Below are 19590 nucleotides of genomic sequence, written 5' to 3'. Positions count from 1 at the left end.
ACCTGACATGTGACCTCTTTGGGGAACTCCCGGAACTGTGTTCCTGCGCGTTCCCCCTCAAAATGAGCCCTGCATACTCTCTTTCCCCCTCACTCCTGCTCATGCTTCCTCAGTCTCTTAGGTCAAGAAAGTATGGCAATTGTTTTTATAACACAAACCTCATTAAAATACAAATGGCGTATTTTACATTGTACTTGTTTGTTAGCCACTTTGGAAGTTTTAAACTGAAAGGCAAGATTCAACTATTCTAAACAAATAAACAATATATGTTTAATTATCCTGTGATCATATCTGCATCCTTGTTACCTTGGCCTTTCTGAACTGGCAACTCTTTCTCTCTCCCGGCTTGCTAACGATGTTGTACAAAATGCATTTTTGCCCGGTCTAACCTTTCCCCCAATCCCTCAGGTAAGAAAAGCCATCTGTCCCAGTCTGGCATAACTCCTGTTCTTTGTCCCGCTGGATGTGCTGGGCACTTTTTTCTCTGAGGCGGCACCTGCCAGCTGTTCTGTAGCCTGTTTATTCCCAAACTCCCAAGCTAGCTTGCCATCCTTAAAGCAGTCTTCAGTTGGAACAGTAAATAGTTACTTGGCATTGGCAGAGCGCTTCTGTATATTCCAAGTGCTTCGTGCCTAATATATACAGTTGCTGTTCTACCAGCAGTGCTTTTAAGCAGGTCTGTATTATTGTCCTGTTATTGCAAATGGAAAGCTGATGCTGAGAAGGAGTGGGGAGAGGCTGTGGCTCAGTGGTAGAACATCTGCCTGGCAAGCGGAAGGTCGCAGATTCTAATCCCCGGCATTCCAGTTTAAAAGATGAGGTAATAAATGATATGAAAGAACTCCGAGACCCTGAAGACCAACCAGCTGCCAGACTGACTTTGACTGACTTTGACAGGCCAGTGGTCTACCTTTGGAGAGGGCAGTTTTCGTGTGTCCATTCATGGTTTTCCTGTGTCCATCAAGTCGAGTTGAAATTTGATTGAAGGAAATCCCAAATCATAGCTCTGTTCAGGGCTTTTGGGGGGGGGAGTGGTGGTAGAACTCAGTGGGTTGCCCTCGAAGAAAATGGTCACATGACTGGTGGCCCCGCCCCCTGATCTCCAGACAGAGGGGAGTTCAGATTGCCCTCTGCGCTGCAGCGCAAAGGGCAATCTAAACTCCCCTCTGTCTGGAGATCAGGGGGCGGGGCCACCAGCCATGAGACCATTTTCAAGAGGTTCCGGAACTCCGTTCCACCACGTTCCAGCTGAAAAAAAGCCCTGGCTCTGTTCCTCTTAGCTTCTATGCTGCTACACCACACCACCTCTGTTTTTGCAAGATTCAGAGAGTGAAGTTGGGAAACGACTGAGCAGCCTGTCCCTGTTAACTTGGCATATTTTAGGGAAAGAGGGATGTCAGGGTCCGGGATATATTCCAGCCACATATTCTCCATTGTACCTGTTGAATAGAGGGGTACCTATCTTGTGTTGATTTGATGTGTTCATTTGAAGCCAGAACAAATGCCCAGTTGGTAATAATACTATTTCTGTGGTACATCACAAGTGTTCAAATAAGCACAAGTAATCCTTACCATAACACTGCAAGGTAGGATAGTATTATTTTTTCTGTACTGCGAACTGGAAAGTGGAATGTTGGAAATAGGGGCTGAGCTTGCAGCTGGATAGCGTTTGACGGGCAGCTTCTTAGCTTCAGGTGGGTAACTGTGTTGGTCTGTAGTCGAAGAGCAAGATCTGGGTCCAATGGTACCTTAAAGACCAACTAGATTTCCAAGGTATGAGCTTTTGAGAGTCAAAGCTCCCTTTTTCTGGTATCTGATGAAAGGAGCTTTGACTCTTGAAAGCTCATACCTTGGAAATCTAGTTGGACTTTAAGGTGCTATTGGACAGCTTCTTCACTCATGCTGTTCTCTGTGGTTTGGTTACACCAGGCATAGTGGCGGGCATCCAACTATCCACAGGCTTTGCAGAATAGAACTCTGTGATTCCCCTTCAGTTGCAGCCCATTGAGTTCCCTCCCCGCAGACATAGTTTCTGGGGGGCACGGATGCTCAAAATCATGAGGTCAAAATAAGGGTCTACACTGGAAGAAGGAACTAAGGGATTTGTCTTCTGCTAAGAAAAATGCCATTCTGTTGGAGGAAATGCATGGCTAGATACAAACCATTGGCTTCCTTGCAAAATTTGGAGCAGAATCAAAAGTTACTCAGGCCTTTTATGATCGGCAAATGAGGCGATTAACCTACATACTACAGAGGACAGGGAAGAGCCTGATCAATAGAATCATCCTCTTGGATAAAAAAGATTTCTCCACCTAGAAAACGAGCCTGTCAGATAGAAGTCTACGCGTAAACTCATTGTCCTGACATACTAGTTTTCTGCTTGCATGCAAGGATTCCCCCCACCTCCACCCCATGGAGGTTCGTGCCATTGTCTAAATCCCACCTGCAGTCAGAAGTGATACAGATTGACCACTTTGCCTCTTGTTTGTTGAGCCAGACCTAAGAATCTAAGGGTTTGTGTTGTGTGTGTGTGTTTGGGGCCTCAGTGTTAGGGCTGCCATAGTGCGATGCCACCCACTGGCAGCCCTAGTTACCCACCTCCACTCCAAGAAAAATTAAAATGATGGTATCTGCTGCCATTTTACCATAGAAGTTTCTAGCGATTCCTAGAACTACCCTACATCACTTTCCGGTTTCCCCCAGAAGTGACGTAGTGATGCAGCCATTGTCACACAAGCGCACACGCACACGGGCATGTCCCCATTGCCAAGTCTCCTGCTGGCTGCCAGGCTTGGCCTGACAGTCTTGGTCAGAGTATATCTGGGTTTTGCCCTGACACTGTAGAGAGCTTACCACCACTTGATTTTCTGTAATGCAGCTCTTCTGTTTTTCTGATCCCAGCATTTATGACCTCTTCAATAGTCTATTTGTTTTGCAATACAGCTGTTGATCCCAAATTGCTCTTGTTTGTCAGATATAACTAATAACATAAAATATACTGGTAGTTAAACCTCCTTAAACCTGAAAACCTCTCCTATTCCACTCTGACAATACCGCAATTCTTGCAGGTTTTGAAACCCAGGGCTGAAGTCTCCTATAAAATGCAAATGCTGGACATTGCTGTGCAGTTTCTCCCTCATGCCTTCTCTCCCCCTGCCTGCCGTTAGAAGATCGCAGAGCGGCCTAATTAAAGCAAATGCCCTCCACTTGCAGAAACTTGTCATGTTGCCTTTCCTTTCTTCTTCCTCTTTTTGAAGGAACCTATTGCAGTGAACCAACATATAAAAGAACAGGATTGGGATAAACTGAACAGTTGCCATTTTGTGCCAGAGAGAGCGAGAGGCTCCCTTTATGTAGGTTGGTTTTTTCCTTCCTCTTCAAATGAAGCTTCTGTGAATAATTGCTCTCCAAAATCCTGTTTTGCTCTTTCATCTGTGTACCTTGCTGGCTGGATTCTGGCATATCATTCAAAGCACAAAAGAGTGTATCAGATGCCTTGGCTGCTCAGCTTAGCAATCACTCTTGGAAACCAAATGTTTCGCATGTTAAAACAATGAAGGTCACCTTGGCCAAGGAAGGCCCAAGCCATTTAAGTTTCTAGCAGAGGAACACTGCGGAGGAATAAAGGAACCTCCCCCCCCCCTTCCAAACCAGTCAAGGATCTCTTTAATAAAACAAGCCAGATGAAATCTGCTCTTTAATAAGTTCCTTACATTCCTTTCTCTTCCAGATCTTTATCACAGTTCTTATCTTCCTGCTCTGAAACACTTAATCCTGCTCACTCAAAAGGCACACCAGGAAAGTTAAGAGTTTGTCTCGATTTGCATAAACCTCTTTGCTTATAACTTTTAAAAAACTTGGCGGAATCAAGGCGGACCACATTTTGAAAGCCAGATTTCCTTATGAATTTCATGACTGCAAACCAATTTGGGAGGGGCAGGAGCTCTGGAGAAGAGTCCCTGCTTTGCATTAGGAGCTCCCAGGTTCACATTCTAGTATCTCCTGTTAAAGTATTTCATCAGATCTAGATGTCGACTGCCTCTCCATACATTAGAGTCGACAGGGTTGCTAACAGGCCTGGAGAAAAATATTCTGTTCCTTTAAAAGAGACTTAATGTGTGGAAATAGGCGGCTGATGTTTTTCATGTCATGGAGGTAAATTACATCTCCTGATAAATAACACCCCATTACGCCATTATTAAAGGGACATGACTTTTTTTTCTCCAAGCAGTTGGTTACTCCATTTTCCTTTGTGTGTCACATGCCCTAACCCTCTGGAAAACCGTGCAAAACTTACAACATGAAGCGTCTTCCTAGCGCGATTTCCTGGCACCATCCCCTTTAATGGCATGTTTTCTGACATCATCGCACCATTAAAGGGGATCGTGCCAGGAAATCGCGCTAAGAAGATGCTTCATGCTGTGAGTTTTGCGTGATTTTCTGGAGGGTTACACATGCATGTGAAAATGGACACAGTTTCTGTGTGCGTGGTGCCTGATTAGGATCAGGACCACAGTGCATGTAGGAATTTTGGCCTTTAATTTAATTTAATTTAATTTATTGCATTTCTAGCCTGCTCTCCCTGCAAGCAGGCTCAGAGTAGGTAACAACATTAACAATATTACAGTGACATAAAATAGAATTTAAAATCAAGAATGCAGTACAAAATATAAAAGTAAAACAAGATCCAAGCAGCAATGTGTGATGTTAATACACCTCATCAGGAATTCATTAGGGAGGGCAGGTTGCAGATGTCTTAGCTAAACAGCAGACCAGGGCTACAGTAGAGAGGCTGACCAAGTAGCCCACCTAAACCTTAACCACTACCAGGGCTGGAACACGGTGGAACGGAGTTCCGGAACCTCTTGAAAATGGTCACATGGCTGGTGGCCCCACCCCCTGATCTCCAGACAGAGGGGAGTTTAGATTGCCCTCCGTGCCGCCGAGCAGTGCGGAGGGCAATCTAAACTCCCCTCTGTCTAGAGATCAGGGGGTGGGGCCACCAGCCATGTGACCATTTTCTCCAAGGGCAACCCACTGAGTTCTACCACCTCTTTTCCCAGAAAAAAAGCCCTGGCCACTACCATAGGCCAGGTGGAACATCTCTGTCCAAGCAGAACATCTCTGTAACAAGTCCCATAGGCCCTTAGTCTCAACGGAAAGGGAGTTCTACCTGGCCGGTGCCTTTCTCCCCTGTGCAATTTCCCCATCCAGAAACAGTCCTGGGCAGTCTCTTGGGGAAACCCACATTTATCCTGAGGAGCAAGTGAGTTTCCCCAAGTAGCTCCCTGCTGGGACTATTTTAAGTTGGGAAAATGGTGCCACAGTGGGGGCAGGGGCACTGAAGCCCCTTTTTCACACGTGCCGTAACAGGGTCCTAACTGAGTACCTCATGAGCTGGAATTAAGGAGAACCTACAATATGTCTCATTTATATATTATTATTTATTGAATGATTACCCTGTGCATTTAGTGTAGAAAGCGCCTGAGACAGCGTCTGCATTTTTAAAACAATATAAAGTACTCACTGGGGTGGCAGTAAAATAGTAATAAAACAGCTTCAATAAGACAGTGCTGGTAATAAAAACCAGAATCTCAAAATATTACATTTCTAAGATCTAAGAAAGTATAAAACTAGCAAATGACAAATCAGAACTCAGCTAGTGGGGGTTGCTTGGACTATTACAACAACTTGAGGAAAGAAAAATATTTTTACCACAGTAGACTAAGTACTAGGCAAACCTCTGTGGGAAGGAAAAAAAGAAAGAGGCACCACCACCCGAAAGGCCGTATCAACAGCAGCTGCCAACTTCATGCCTGAAGATGGGCACGCAGAGACAGTCCTTCTCAGACAACCTAAACAACTGGGCAGGTATTTGTGGTAGTAGGCAATCTTTTAAGAACTCCGGTCCTCAGATAATTTGTACTGCCAGAAATCCACCTCCTCTTCTTTTAGACTTCAGTGGGAAGGAAAGGGGTCAATTCCTCAGGTTCTTTTTGAAAAGCTCAGCCATTTTCAACCTAAGTAGACATCAGGGAGAGGAGATGAGTGACCTTCCATTTCATAGGCCTGTGAAGGGCCAGCTCTTTCATAGTCTCCTGTTAACAAGGTAATGGCTTGTACCTTTTCTCAGACTGGTAATTTTACAGTCTATATGTCAAAAATAAGCACTGAGAAATGTCAAAATGCTTTTATCCTTGAGCGTTTTCTCCTTACCTATTTTCTGTTTTACGGCACCATTCTGACAAAAATCTTTCCAGTTTTGTCTGCTCTTATGAAATATTTAATTCATCTGAGGTAGAAAAGGGGAGGGGGCAACCATCTTGCCTACTTGAGTACTGAACTATTTAGTCAGGCAGATACGTTTGAACAGAGAAAAGCTTTGTACAATATTAATATTTGTGTTTCGTGCACTTGAAAGAATTAATATTGATTTAAGAGGCTATCCATTCAATCATCTCTGAGCATAGGACAGAGAAAAGTAGGACTGAAAGGGAATGGTGTGTTAATTGTTAAATTCTTTTGGATTTTTCTTTATTAGCTTTTTATCCTGCCTTTCCTCTAGAGAGGAAACTAATTCCAGGAGAATTTTGGAGCAATGGACACCCCCCTTCACCGCTAATTTTATCCTGGGAAAAGAGGTGGTGGAACTCAGTGGGTTGCCCAAGTCATTCGTCACTTGTAGTTTGGCCCTCAGTCTCATATGGTGCATATTAGCTCTCATTTCATTATACATGATGTGGCGGAATGGGGCCTTTCCTCCCACTAGTAGACCCCACTCTGCCTACCCCTCCCTTTCTGCCTCTGGCCAGGCACCTGAAGGGGCAGTCTCCCTTCCCTGTCTCCGGGTATTTGCTGTCACCACTGTCCCTGTATGGGGTCCTGGTTAGGTGGGACAGCCTCCTAATCTCTCTCCTCTGCTAGTGGGCCCAAGCAGTTGGGGGACTATGTGGAACAGAAGAGCTTTCCTCCGTCATCAATTCCAAAACTCATTTATTGAACTGCTAACTATACACAGGTAAATAAACAGTGAACGGAAGGACTAATAAAACTTAAACAGAAACCCCTACTCTATCTCCCTCATGCCCTAATTAGATGTTGTGTAGGGCAGGCCCAATCCTTTGCTACCTGGGGTTACACTAGATCTGCTTCTCCCCTCAGAGCCATCTCTCCCTCCACTCTCCAGCCACCAACCGCCAACTTCCAACTGCCACTGACTCGCTCTCCCTCCAATCACATTCCACTCCAGAACTCACCCCTCCCCTCTGCAGCCCATAGAAAGGTAACTCCAGAAACCACAAGGGTGTTTCTCCGCACATGAACATGTATTATCAGTAAGATACCAGAAAAGTTACATCAGGATGGTATCATTTTGGTATCGTGTTGAATTTTACAGAGATAAAAATTCATAATTGATCTCTCTCTCTTGCTCTGCACAGTTGTAAACAGGGGGCTTTCATGGTCTTTCTTCTGCGGAAAAACATTTCCACATACCAGAGAATCAGACTAACCTTTTCTTTTAACTTGCTTCTGACTTCTAGGGGGGGGGGGTTGGGCCTTTTAAAGGGCCCTGCCGCTTGCAAGCGGCAGGTCCCTTTAAACTATCAGCTGCAATCCCCCCTGCACCTGCCAGCTGATAGTTTAAAGGGTCCTGCCCCTTGCAAGCGGCAGGAAAGGGCCCTTTAAATGATTAAATGCCACTTTCCCTGCCGGAAAGGGGCATTTAAATCCCACGAACCACCAACTGGTTCGTAACTGGCCCAGTTCCATGCCAGTTCATGGTTCGTGGTTCATGGAAACCCCATGAACCACGAACCCCATGGTTCAGTTTTTTTCTGGTTTATGCCCATGTTTAGTTAATACCTCTCTCCAAATGTCCATTTAATTCAAATTAAAAATACAGAACTTTCAGAAATCATGTTAAACTGTCCCTTATTATGAGAGTCATTTCCAATTTTGTATCCCTGTTTTGACCTGAAAATCCCCATATGGATTTGGCAACTCCCTGGTTCAGATTGAATCCCTGTCTCTTTATGTTTGCACCATTGACTGATTCCTGATACTGAATATTTCTGTAAGATGTGTACATTTCCCACCAATATGCATGCTTCAATGAATCAGCATTATACATCATGACATATATTGTAAGTATAATATATACTGCTCAAATTGCATATGAAAACCATGCAACGTGCATATATTTGTGTTTTGTGTTGTCAAGTTGCTTACAACTTATGGTAATCCTATGAATGACCTCCAAAACATCCTGTCAGTGACAACCTTGCTTAGGTCTTGCCAATTGAAGATCGTGGCTTCCTGTATTGAGTGGATACACCATTTTGTGTTGGGTCTTCCTCTTTTCCCTACTGCCTTCCGCTTTTTCTAGCATTATTGTCTTTTCCAGTGAGTCTTGTCTTCTCATGGTGTGACCAAAGGATGATCGCTTCAGTAGTTTTTTCCCTTCTAAAGAGAATTCAGGCTTGATTTGATCTAGAACCCATTTATTTGTCTTTTGGGGATTCTATGGTTATCACTAAAAGTCTCCTCCGTGTATAGTACAAATATAGTATATAATAGAAATAAATCTACCAAATCAACAGTAGAAGTGAGAGACCCAAAACTTTTGACCCAAACTGAATATATTAAAAACAAATGAATGAGGGAACATTTGCTCGTTCCTACTTAATATCATATTGCCATAGCCTTTATCCTTGTGAGAAGTTCTACTGACAGAAAAGGGCATGGTATTTCTCACAATGCTGTCCACATATCGTGTGGATTATTGTGGGAAAATGAATATTTTTTCACTGACAAATGCATTTTCTTGCCAAATCTCCTCCCCACCCCAAACTCACCAAGAAACGGAGTCATAGCAAGGGGCAGCATTTGAATGAGATTTGAATGGCACCAACCGTTCCCAGGCTGTGTTGAGGGAAAACAGCTGGTGCACACACACTTCAGAGGGTGCCTTCAGTGTGAGACGAGCAAACGTTGACAGACTCTTGGATGACTTTACTGGTGGCTCTTGTAGAACTGTTTCCTCTTAAGGACTAGCCTCCACTAAAGCAGCAATGGAACTTCTTGTTATTTCAGTGGGTTGGTCTGTTATTGGGGATGGATTTGTTGAGATTCTAGTGGTCTCTGTGACTGTGTAAATTTTATGTTGTTGCTGCCTGCCACACATGCGTTGGTGATGTCCAGATTAGACTATCACCATGCACTTCATGCAGGGCTGCCTCCAGGGCTGGATCGATGGGGGGGCAGGGGGGGTAGTCTTCCCCCAGAACCACCAAAGAGGGGGCGCTGGGCACAGCTGCCAGCCCTGGGAGCATGCGGGCAGCAGGACAGGGGGCACATCACGGAAGTGACATCATCACACAGTGCCAGGAGCATGTGTGCACGTGAGTGGCCGGTCTTAGGTTGCCCTGGGTGCCAGCAACTATAGATCTGGCTCTGGCTGCCTTTCATAAGTTCACAGAAACTATGCTTCGTCCAAGGATGAGTCTGAATTTTGAAAACTGTTTCAGTCTGAATATCTTTCTTCCTCACAAAGATTATGAGCCTTGATTTTTGTCCTTTTTATATGTATGAATGTATATATATATAAACAACAACACAAAACACATGCAACATATTAAGACTTCATAAACAAAGAATAGTGTCGCGCTCAGAGGCTAGGTTCTGGTACAAACTGAGAGTTGGCACAGCTGGCGGGCGAAACAGCTTATGATCAGTCAGGTAGTCTGAGTTCACACATGAGTAAGGCAGACCAAGAGCAAGTCCAATGGTCTGAGTCCAAACACAGGCAAAGCAGTCCGATAATAAGGCAGATGGCTGTGAAGTCAGGAATCAAGCCGAAGTTGTAAGTCAAGAGTTTAGTCCAAGGGGGAGCAAGGTGCAAGGTGGGGTCAAGATCTTCCAGGCACAAGGTAGCAGGGAGTGGCAAGCTAGATTGCTAGGTCTTCCTTTTATCCTCTGCTCCAGTTAAGAGGCTACGGTGCAGGTGTTTCCTTCATGGTTGATTGCAGTGCCTCGTTCTCAGAGCTCAATCCTGGCCGGTGCTAAGTCTGCAAGTGAGCAGTCTTGTGCCACTCACAAACTGCCACCCCTCCCGGTTCCTCCCTTTTGAGGCTGGCTTGGGGGGCTCAGCCCTTTCTGGTGCTGATTTCCCCTTTGTCTCACGCGAGCCCTCACTCTTGGCTGCTTCCTCCGAAGTCCCGGGCTGCTTCCTCAGGGGCTCTTCTGGCACCACAGCGGTCTCCATCGCAGGCTCCTCTGGCATAACGGCTGGCTCCGCTGGCTCCTCTAGTTCCTCGTCCTCTGAAGAGGACTCAACAGTGGGCAGCAAGTTGATGTGCCGTGGACAGCCCATGACACCTAATCTTTCAGTGCTCAGTTTTAGTAGGCGGAGTGATCCATTCGTTCATCTGTCTTAGCGAGGGTTGCCAACCTCCAGATGGGGCCTGCACATCTCCTGGAATTACAATTTACCTCCAGACTACAGAGAGCAGTCCCACTGGAGGAAATAGCATTAGACTCAACTGAAGTCCCTCCCTAGGCTCCACTCCCATATCTCCAGGCATTTCCCAAGCTGGAGTTGGTAACCATCGTTCTTGAAGGTGGTTCTTGTCCTATCAGAGAGAGATCACAAAGTGTGTGCCTACTGATGTGCCACAGGCAAGGATCTATTATGTTCCCCAAATCCTTTCCTTGACATTGCAGGTGTCCCAAAGTAGGCTGCTTCATGTGAGATCACATGGCTGATTCCGCACACGTTGGATAATGCTCTTTCAATGCACATTAGCAATCATTTGGAAGTGGATTTTTTGTTTCACACATGAAAAATTCAGTTCCAAGTGATCTCTAAAGAGGATTGGAAGTGCATTATCTAATGTGTGCGGAATGAGCCCATGATACCATTTTTTAAAAACTAGGATGGTTCTTCTCTTTTCCTCTAGTGTACAAAAACATCAACTAGAGTTGCCAGCTCCAGGTAGGGAAATTTCTAGGGAATTTGGAGGTGGAGGCTGGAGAGGGAAGGGTTTGGGAAAGGGAGGAGCCTCAGTGGGGTATAATGTCAGTTTGGTAAAGAGTGGCAGGACTCTAATCTGGAGAACCAGGTTTGATTCCAGTCTCCACTCCTCTACTTGAAGCCAGCTGGGTGACCTTGGGTCAGTCACAGCTCTTCCAGAGCTCTCTCAGCCCCACCTACCTCACAGAGTGATTGTTGTGGGGATAATAATAACACACTTTGGAAAATACTCTGAGTGGGTATTAAGTTGTCCTGAAGGGCGGTATATAAATCGAATGTTGTTGTTGTTGTTGTTGTTGTTGTTGTTATGTCATAGAGTCCACCTTCCAAGGCAACCATTTTCTCCAGGGGAACTGATCATTGTCAACTGGAGAGCGGTTAAAATTCTGAGAGATCTACAGCTAACACCTGGAGGTTGGCAACCATGGAGTCAGTTCATAGGTTTGTTTAGGTCAGGATTGCCTGCTCTGATTGGCAGCATCAGGCGAGGAAGGTCAAGTCTCGAGATCAGTTTTGTCTACCTTGATTGGCAGCAGCTCTCTCATATTGAAAAGAAACGGTTAATTACCAGTGAAGCCCTTGGGATGCAGGGAGATCTCTGCCTTTGGAAGAACTGTGGAGTTCGTGCTGGTAGCTGGCACCTCATGACTTTGCACTAGAGGTTGCTTAATTATTCCATTCATGGGGAGGCTGTTGTGCTGTTTTTGCTAAATTCGCTGGACCTCATTAGGCAGAAGGCTAGCATATACTCACAGATGTCTCAGAAAAAAGATACTTGTTGTTTTTGGTGGATTTTTCTTATTTCTTGTTTTTCTATCAATATACTCGACCAAAGGACATATATGTTTGGAGTTGCTTGCAGCAATGTGTGCTAATTATTTCGTGTTTTTGCAGTAGCTTGGCTAATCTGGTGACAGATCGATAGTGTTTCAATCCATTGCTGCTGGTCAAAAACTCTCTCCTTCCTTTTTGTTAAAAAAAATTCTGAACAACTGAACATGTCATATGCAGATTAAGAAGCTGGAGTGTTTTTTTGCGCTGCATAAAAGTTCTACACTTTTAGCTTTATGTTCGGACCACAGATGGGCAGACATTTTTCAAACACCTGCTGATCATTCTAAACAGTCCTAAACGTGGTGGTGGTTGTCCTTCTGTGCTGGTGAAAGCAAATATATTGGGACACCCCCCCCCCCCATCCCAAGTCTTTTGGACGTAACAAAAATGAAAAACACTCTCTCTTTCACTCCTTTTATGGGCATATCATTGAATGCATACCAGCTACATATTTGGTGTGTGTGTATTTGTTAATTCTGCAAAGTCTCTGTGGAATTTCGTTCTCCCACCCTGGGTGGCACAATGAAGCATTTTGTTGTGGTTGCGTAAAGCCTGTTTGGGACCCAAGCCAATCTCTGGAAATGGAACAGAGGGAAAGAATCTGCCCTAGGAGCTGATTATCCGGTAACTGTGGGCTGCTGATCGCCGCTCATCTTCAAAATCTATTAAATGTACTTTTTAGAATACTTGGTGTTTCTATTATTAGCTCACAATGTTTATGACAAAACTTTACATTTATATGGTGCCTTAGAAATGTAGCCCACAAACATTTTCATCTTGTAATAAGGTGGGCTGGCATTAATTGATAAAGCCTGCTGTCTGTCCCCCCCCCCACCCTTAAAACAGATTAAAGCAACTTAAATGAAAAGAACAGTGAAAGGCTATAAAACTTTATTAATAAAAGTGGGATATAGCAGCAGCATAAAAACACAAGGAACAGGGAATTAAAAACAGAAAACTGCCTTCAGCAGTAAAAGAGTACTGACAAAGATCATCCAGCCCCTTAACAAAAACCCATGTAGATTTTTTTAAAAAATTCACTAGGTGACTAATGTTTAAAAGGTAGCAGGTGAATCTCTGTGGGGAGTGCACTCCACACACTTAAGGTACCACTATTGAGGTAATTTTGTCTTTGGCCACTGCTCACCTTACTTCAGATGGTATGGGGCTGAAACGTCATTGTCCCTGTGTGGCAGTTGGGGTGGGGAAATGACGAAGACATTGCAGCGTGCCTCAGCACCAGCTGGGCTGCTCTGGGCAGAGGAGAGATTGGATCTGGAGACTTCCTCTTCCATAGTTACTTCTGTTTGTCAGGTCTCTTTGTCAGGTTATGATTTAAGCATTGTTTGTGTGTAACAACAACAACAAACAAACAACTGTGCTTCTATACCACTCTTTTTGACAGATTAGTACCCCACACAGAGTGGTGAACAAGGTCAGTGTTATTATTGTCCCCACAATACAGCTGGGGAGGAGAAGAGTGGCTTACCCAAGACCTAGGGTTACTACTCCCAGCCTCTGCCCCCCCCACTCACCTGGCTGGCGGGGGGAAAGTGCGGGGGCCTTCCTTTCCTTGTTGTGTCTGGAATGACATAATTCCCGGCGTGACAAGGAAGAGCTCCAGAGCACATGTGTGAGGTAAGTCCCCCCAAATGCCCCTCCACGAACCCCCCCTCGTCCCTCAGGGTGGGCTTCGGGAGACCTGGCAGCCCTACCAATGCCACCTTCTGAGCTCATGGAAATAGCAGAATTCAAACCAGAAGAGTACTTATTCACAGTCCAATCACTTAGCTGCTGTACTACAGTTCATTTGAATCTCAGCAAACAGTAGTCCCAAAGAGCACGGATGCCCTAAAATGTAATTTAAACCTCAAAAGCAGCCATGAGGGAAGGGATGTATAGATCACAGTTGTAATGCTGGGCAGTGAAGAGGCTTAGCTCTCCATCTTGTGCCATTTCCCTGACAGAAATCAGCACCCCCAGAAACTGATGAAGGAGGGGATACACGTACAATCTTGGTGTTACTTCTGCAGGGATTATTTGAAAGTAAATTTTCTGCCCTGTTTACACACATTTTCCAGATAGGGGATATTTTCTTCTGAGGGGATATTTTCCCCTCAGAGGATTGCGTTTGGTGAACTCATGGGGGAGGGGCGGTTATCCAAGAATTCTTTCCTCTTCCTTTAACAGTCTAAGAAGCCATGCTCCCCATGTCAGACGAGTAGAAGCAGAGCTTGTCAAAGAGGAATCCGTACTCTTGTTTCTTCTTTATATATTATTAAAAGTTTATTTTGTTGAATATAAATTACAACTGATCGGAAAACATTACCTCTGAATCCCGCCTTGCCCTGATGCCCACTCAGTCACCTCACTGATCATTCCGTTTTGCTGAGAAGCAGAATCTAGGATTGATCTGACTTTTGCTCCCAAATTGAATTTTCTATTCAGTTTAAATCGAGGCTACATTTTTCCCTTACAGGCATTCCCCAAATACCAAATACTGTGCATCCATGGCTCTGTTTTTAGTAGCTAAGAGAGAAGAACTGCATTTAAAGCTTTGGCTTCAGATGTGGCATTAGGTGTAAGATCCTCCTGGCACTTCCAACCCATTACATAATAATTAAATCTGGCCTGAAGTAAAAATGAACATTAAAGGAGCCCTGCTAGATCAGAGCAAAGGCCCATTTAGCCCAGCATCCGGTTTCCCTCAGTGATCCAAGTTGCTTGTCCTCTGACAAAAGTTATTCAAAGGTACGCTACCTCCCAACATGGAGGTCCCACTCCACTATCATGTTATACTATGGTATCTGCTGGTGGACTTGCCCACCAGCAGATAAATGTGCCCATTCTCCTCTCTAAAGCCATCTAAGCAACCTGCCTTCGCTGTGGGTTGGATCCCAACAAATTTTTCTCCATGGGTGCAAGGATTTGCTGCCTAGCGTCGATGGGCAGCAGGAAGGGGGGGGGAAGCACCCCGGTGACAAAAAACACAGGCACAGTAAATGGAGTGAAAAGAGGGACACAACTTTATTGATTACAACAGTAGGAGCATTGGCACCCATAGGGATCGGATCCCCACATCGGCTGACCCACCTGTCAGGCGATGACCTCCAGCCCCCACAGACCCCCGCTGGGGAGGGGAAACCCAGGGATGGCAGTTAGAAGGGTACACGTGGGTGTACACCCCTTTGTGTCCCCCTGCCACCTAGGAGCGAGTCTTTCCCGGCAACCCTCCGAGCAGGGCCTGCCCCCTCAACTAAAATACAGGGAGAGGCGGGTGGGACTTCGCCCGCTGGGACGCAACTGAGCAGGGACCTGGACATCCAAGCTTAAATCCTAGCCCACCAGACCAGAGAGAAGACTGGGCTTCCCAGGTCCAGCCCGCGTCCCGCCCCCTACCCAACCGTACTCCGCCGTCGCTGATTGGCCAGCTGGAGGATTTGAACTTGATTGGCCGCTGGCGAGCCCAGGGGAGCCTGGGAAGCAGCACAGAGGCTGCTGTGTCTCCTCACCCCGTCCAGCCGCCCCTCAGTCAGCAAACCGTCTGCCCGGGTAAGTCAGGTGACCGTAACCGCTTTTGAAGTCGAGTTGGCAGCATTTCCATATGATTGCCTTTAACCAGAAGGAAGGAAAGCACATGAAGGGATTGCATCAACTATAAGAATTTCAATGGCTTTGTGACTTGAATTAAAATGACAACCATTGTCATGATGTTTTGACATACGTCTAAAACTCCTATCTTTCTTTTGAAGTTACGAAAAGGGTTTCTATGTCATCAGCGCCCCAGAGTGAACAAAAGCACTGCTATGAGTGTAATCATTGTAATTCAATAGGAAACAAAACTGAATATCTAAAATTTTCTATCTACTTCCTGTAGTTTGTATATGTTTTTACACTGAAAATATTTTGGTGAGAGGGTCTGAAATAACTGAAATGTAAACTGGAATGGCTTTCTGTGGAAATTTGATTTTTCCTTCATACCAAAGAAATGGCCAGTTTTAGATAGCCAATGTATGACTGGAATCTATCTCCAGACTGGGTCTAATATGAGCCCCCGAACATTTTTAACCAGCAGCATTCTGCATATAATCCCCACCCCACAAAAAATCTGGAAAAGACGGCAATACAAAGGCCGTTTCCACACATCCTTAAAGGGACGGCCCACTCATTGAACGTTGGTGGCTTTCCCCTTTGACTTCAGACGTCTACGTTTTCAAAATCGTTGCAGGCTGTTTGGCTTCCATTTTTGGGGTGCCTTTTCAGGGACCACAGGAAAGTGCATCCCCAGAAAAGGTGCTGAAAAAACAGAAGCCAAACAGCCTGCAAGCATTTTGAAAATGGAGACATCTGGAGTCATGGGGGAAAGCCGCCAGCATTTGGTGAGTAGGCCGTCCCTTTAAGGACCTGTAGAAATGGCCAAAGATCAGAAAGCTGGAACAACATCCTCGGATACTTGAGATACCAAGAAGTGCCAAGACTCTCATATTCTGGTTGCAACTATGGACCTTGGAAGAGAAGTAAGATGCTATATAGCCACTGGGGACCAAGTGTATTCCCATAAAATGGTATGTCTGTCCTGAACTGGGAGGATGTGTGGTGATAAATTATCCAGAAAATTTAGACTTTATTTATAATTTGTGAAAAATTTTTACATGCAAATTGATTTCTTTTACACAACCATGAGTGTTGTAAAACAGGAGAAAGCAATCTTTTATGTACAGAAAAATTGCCTGAACAACATTATCCATTTGCCTTGTGTGAGTTTGGCCCTGATGGTAGATGCCTTTAGACTATATATAATGGACCTGGAGCCCACAATGGCCACTCCTGTGTTTAGACAAATACAGTCTATTGGCACCAGTAAGGAGGAGGGCAACCAATCCCACCAAAGAGAGAGTGCCACACATATGGCCAGGAATATAGAGTAGCAGTTGTTGGTATTAACTAAAAATCATGGAGGATGCTTCCGTAGGCCAGCATAAGAGCTGGCCTAGCCTCTCATCTAAACACTGAGGGCCATACCAGGTGATACTGCACCCCTAAGTCCACCACGGGGCCATGGCACCATTTTACAGCCTGAATTTTTAGCTTTCAAAAATGCTGTAGGAGTCTGATCTTGTTGGGGACCATGGCACAAAGGGATGAAGGGCTCCTTTTTTCCTCCCTGCACTGTTTGCAAGAGCCAAACCATCCCTATGGTAGACTCAAGGATATGGTGTTGTCTAATTTGGCCCTCAGACATGCCAAATAGGGACAGAGATACAGAACAGAACAAACAGCCTTGGAGAGGAGCAAGGAACAAGGGAGTTACAGACTAATATGGCCTTTAGTAGATTGTAGATAGTATCATTAGGATCAATAGATATGATATCTCCAAGGCTTTTAGTCTTGTTTGTTTCTTTTGTTTCATTGGATTTTATCAGATTGCCCCCCCGATTCTGTTACTATTTTTAGTTTTTTAATACTCTGTTTTACTTCTTGCTTATTTTAATGTTTTCTTCTTATGTTGTTTTAGTTTGATTTTTATTGTATGGTGGAGATTTATTTGAAGTGAGAATGTGGCATAAATATACTTAGATGAATAAATATTGCCTCTCCCCAACATCATGAGTGAGCGAGGTGTGATCCAGAATTCATATTTGCCTTGCAAGATTTTTCTCATGCTGACTGGAGACATACATCCCTGGTCCTCCTACACCAGGCTGTTCCTTGTGCATGTGTGCTGGGTTGCATTTGAGTAGCTCCGATGTGGGTTTAAACTGACAGAGAGGGTGAAGTGTTGCTTGTGATCTTCTGGGATTAATGACAAGCTTTGCCAACTGTCCGCCTGGCTTGTGTACCAAACAGTCAGCTTCAAGCTACTGCTGGCGTCCTTGATAAATTTGCTAACGGGTCTGTAAAAAAAATATGGGACTTGAACTCTAGTGCATGAAATCAACACGTTTGAGTCATGGTGACAGCAAAAATTGTTTTCGGCAGTAAATAGGACAGAGTCACAGTGTGACTTGGAAGCAAATCATCTACCTCAGTATTAAAGAGCATGTATATATTTTTTTCTGCTTAAGAATGTCATATTGAAATGGTTTCACCCAGAGCTTTTTTTCTGGGAAAAGAGGTGGTGGAACTCAGTACCACACAATGACATTACTTTGGGTCAGCTGGAACAAGGGGGGGGTTTTTAAAAGTTTAAATCGCCCTGGGTGAAAATGGTCACATCGCCAGTGGCCCCATCCCCTGATCTCCAGACAGAGGGGAGTTTAGATTGCCCTCCACACCACAGCGCAGAGGGCAATCTAAACTCCCCTCTGTCTGGAGATCAGGGGGCGGGGCCACCAGCCATGTGACCATTTTCAAGAGGTGCCGGAACTCTGTTCCACCACGTTCCAGCTGGAAAAAAGCCCTGGTTTCACCCTAAAATGGCATTCATTTGCTGATGTATATTCACAACAAATCTAACATCATGTGGCAAGTTCAATCCCTGGCATCTCCAGTTAAAAGGATGAGGTGATGTGAAAAACCTCCGTTTGAGACCCTAGAGAGCTGCTGCCAGTATGAGTAAATAATGCTGACCTTGATAGCCCAATGATCCCACTCAGTTTAAGGCAGCTTCATCTCTTCATGTGTTAATGGTGAGCCACCTCAAGCAGGTCTGGAGAGGTGGCATGTAAATTTCCTAAATAAATGAACTGGGCTGGGTATTTATTAGCTTGGATATTGTCCGTTTGATATAGCGGAACCATAGAGGCTCTGACTATTCTTGAAGCCATTCTGAGCCCTGACCGTATGGAAGTGATGGTTGGCAGCTGCCATACTACTAAAAGGACATTTGGATTGGGCCTCAGTACAGTATTTAAAGGATCTCCATTGATAGCGTTCTCTCTTTCTCCCCCCCCCCTCTCTGCTTCATAGGTTACAAAAATGGTGAAAACTGTCACAACGAGAACAGTGCGCCAGGTCCCTCTTGGTCCTGACGGCCTCCCTGTGATGGATGGCTCCTCTCCCATGGGTAGTTACACCGACTCAATAGACAGAAGACACATGAAGAACGGGGAACGTTACGTAACACCACAAGCCTCTTCCACCTTGACACGAGCTTACAATAACTACAATGATACTTATCCCGATGGCCACGATGGCCAATATCGTCCCTTCATGGGCCACGATGGTTATGGGGACCTCCCCGACAACTATGGCAGCTTGTCCCGTGGTGTCAATTATCGTCCACGTTACGGCTATGTCCCTGGGAACAGTTACCGGCCGGAGGATGGTAGTTTTACCTTGCCAAGCAGAAGGGATAACTATGGCCCGCTTGCTCAACCTCAGGTGCCAACAGGCAGCAACGTGGACTTAAACCGCTCCCAGCCAGAACGATTCCAACCAGAGCCGTATGGGCTTGAGGATGATAATCGCAGCCTTGGGGTTGATGATGAGGGGTACGAACTGGACCCAGAGTACTCGACAGTGAACCGAAGAACATCTGCTGGGATGCCTGAGAGAGGAAGGCCTCACAAGGGAAGGTAAAAGATGATACTGAAAATATGCTGATCTTTTTTACTGCTAGTTTTACTGCTAAAAGGATTAGTGGCATTTTTCAGCTAGCACGGATGGTTTTGAGAGGGGATAAATTCATGTAGGCGAGGCCTATCATGGATTTGGTCACGGTAAATAAATAGAACTTAGTTGTAACTGTGGAGGAATACTGTTGCATTTATGCCAGGACAGTG

At 45.1% G+C, this 19590-nt stretch overlaps 1 protein-coding gene across 3 annotated transcripts in view; it reads left to right on the top strand.

Moving 5' to 3' along the window:
* ARVCF (ARVCF delta catenin family member) overlaps nucleotides 1–19590 on the top strand; it is a 376032-nt gene that overhangs the window by 174877 nt on the left and 181565 nt on the right. For all 3 annotated transcript variants that reach the window (XM_054996344.1, XM_054996345.1, XM_054996343.1), the window contains exon 3: nucleotides 18776–19383. In XM_054996344.1, the coding sequence (XP_054852319.1) occupies nucleotides 18776–19383 (608 nt within the window). The remainder of the gene's footprint in view (nucleotides 1–18775; nucleotides 19384–19590) is intronic.

Source organism: Eublepharis macularius, chromosome 13 (genome assembly GCF_028583425.1).
Source record: "Eublepharis macularius isolate TG4126 chromosome 13, MPM_Emac_v1.0, whole genome shotgun sequence".
NCBI classification, from domain to species: Eukaryota; Metazoa; Chordata; class Lepidosauria; order Squamata; family Eublepharidae; genus Eublepharis; species Eublepharis macularius.
Note: the sequence above shows the minus strand (reverse complement) of the source record. Positions and strands in the feature narration are given on the sequence as shown.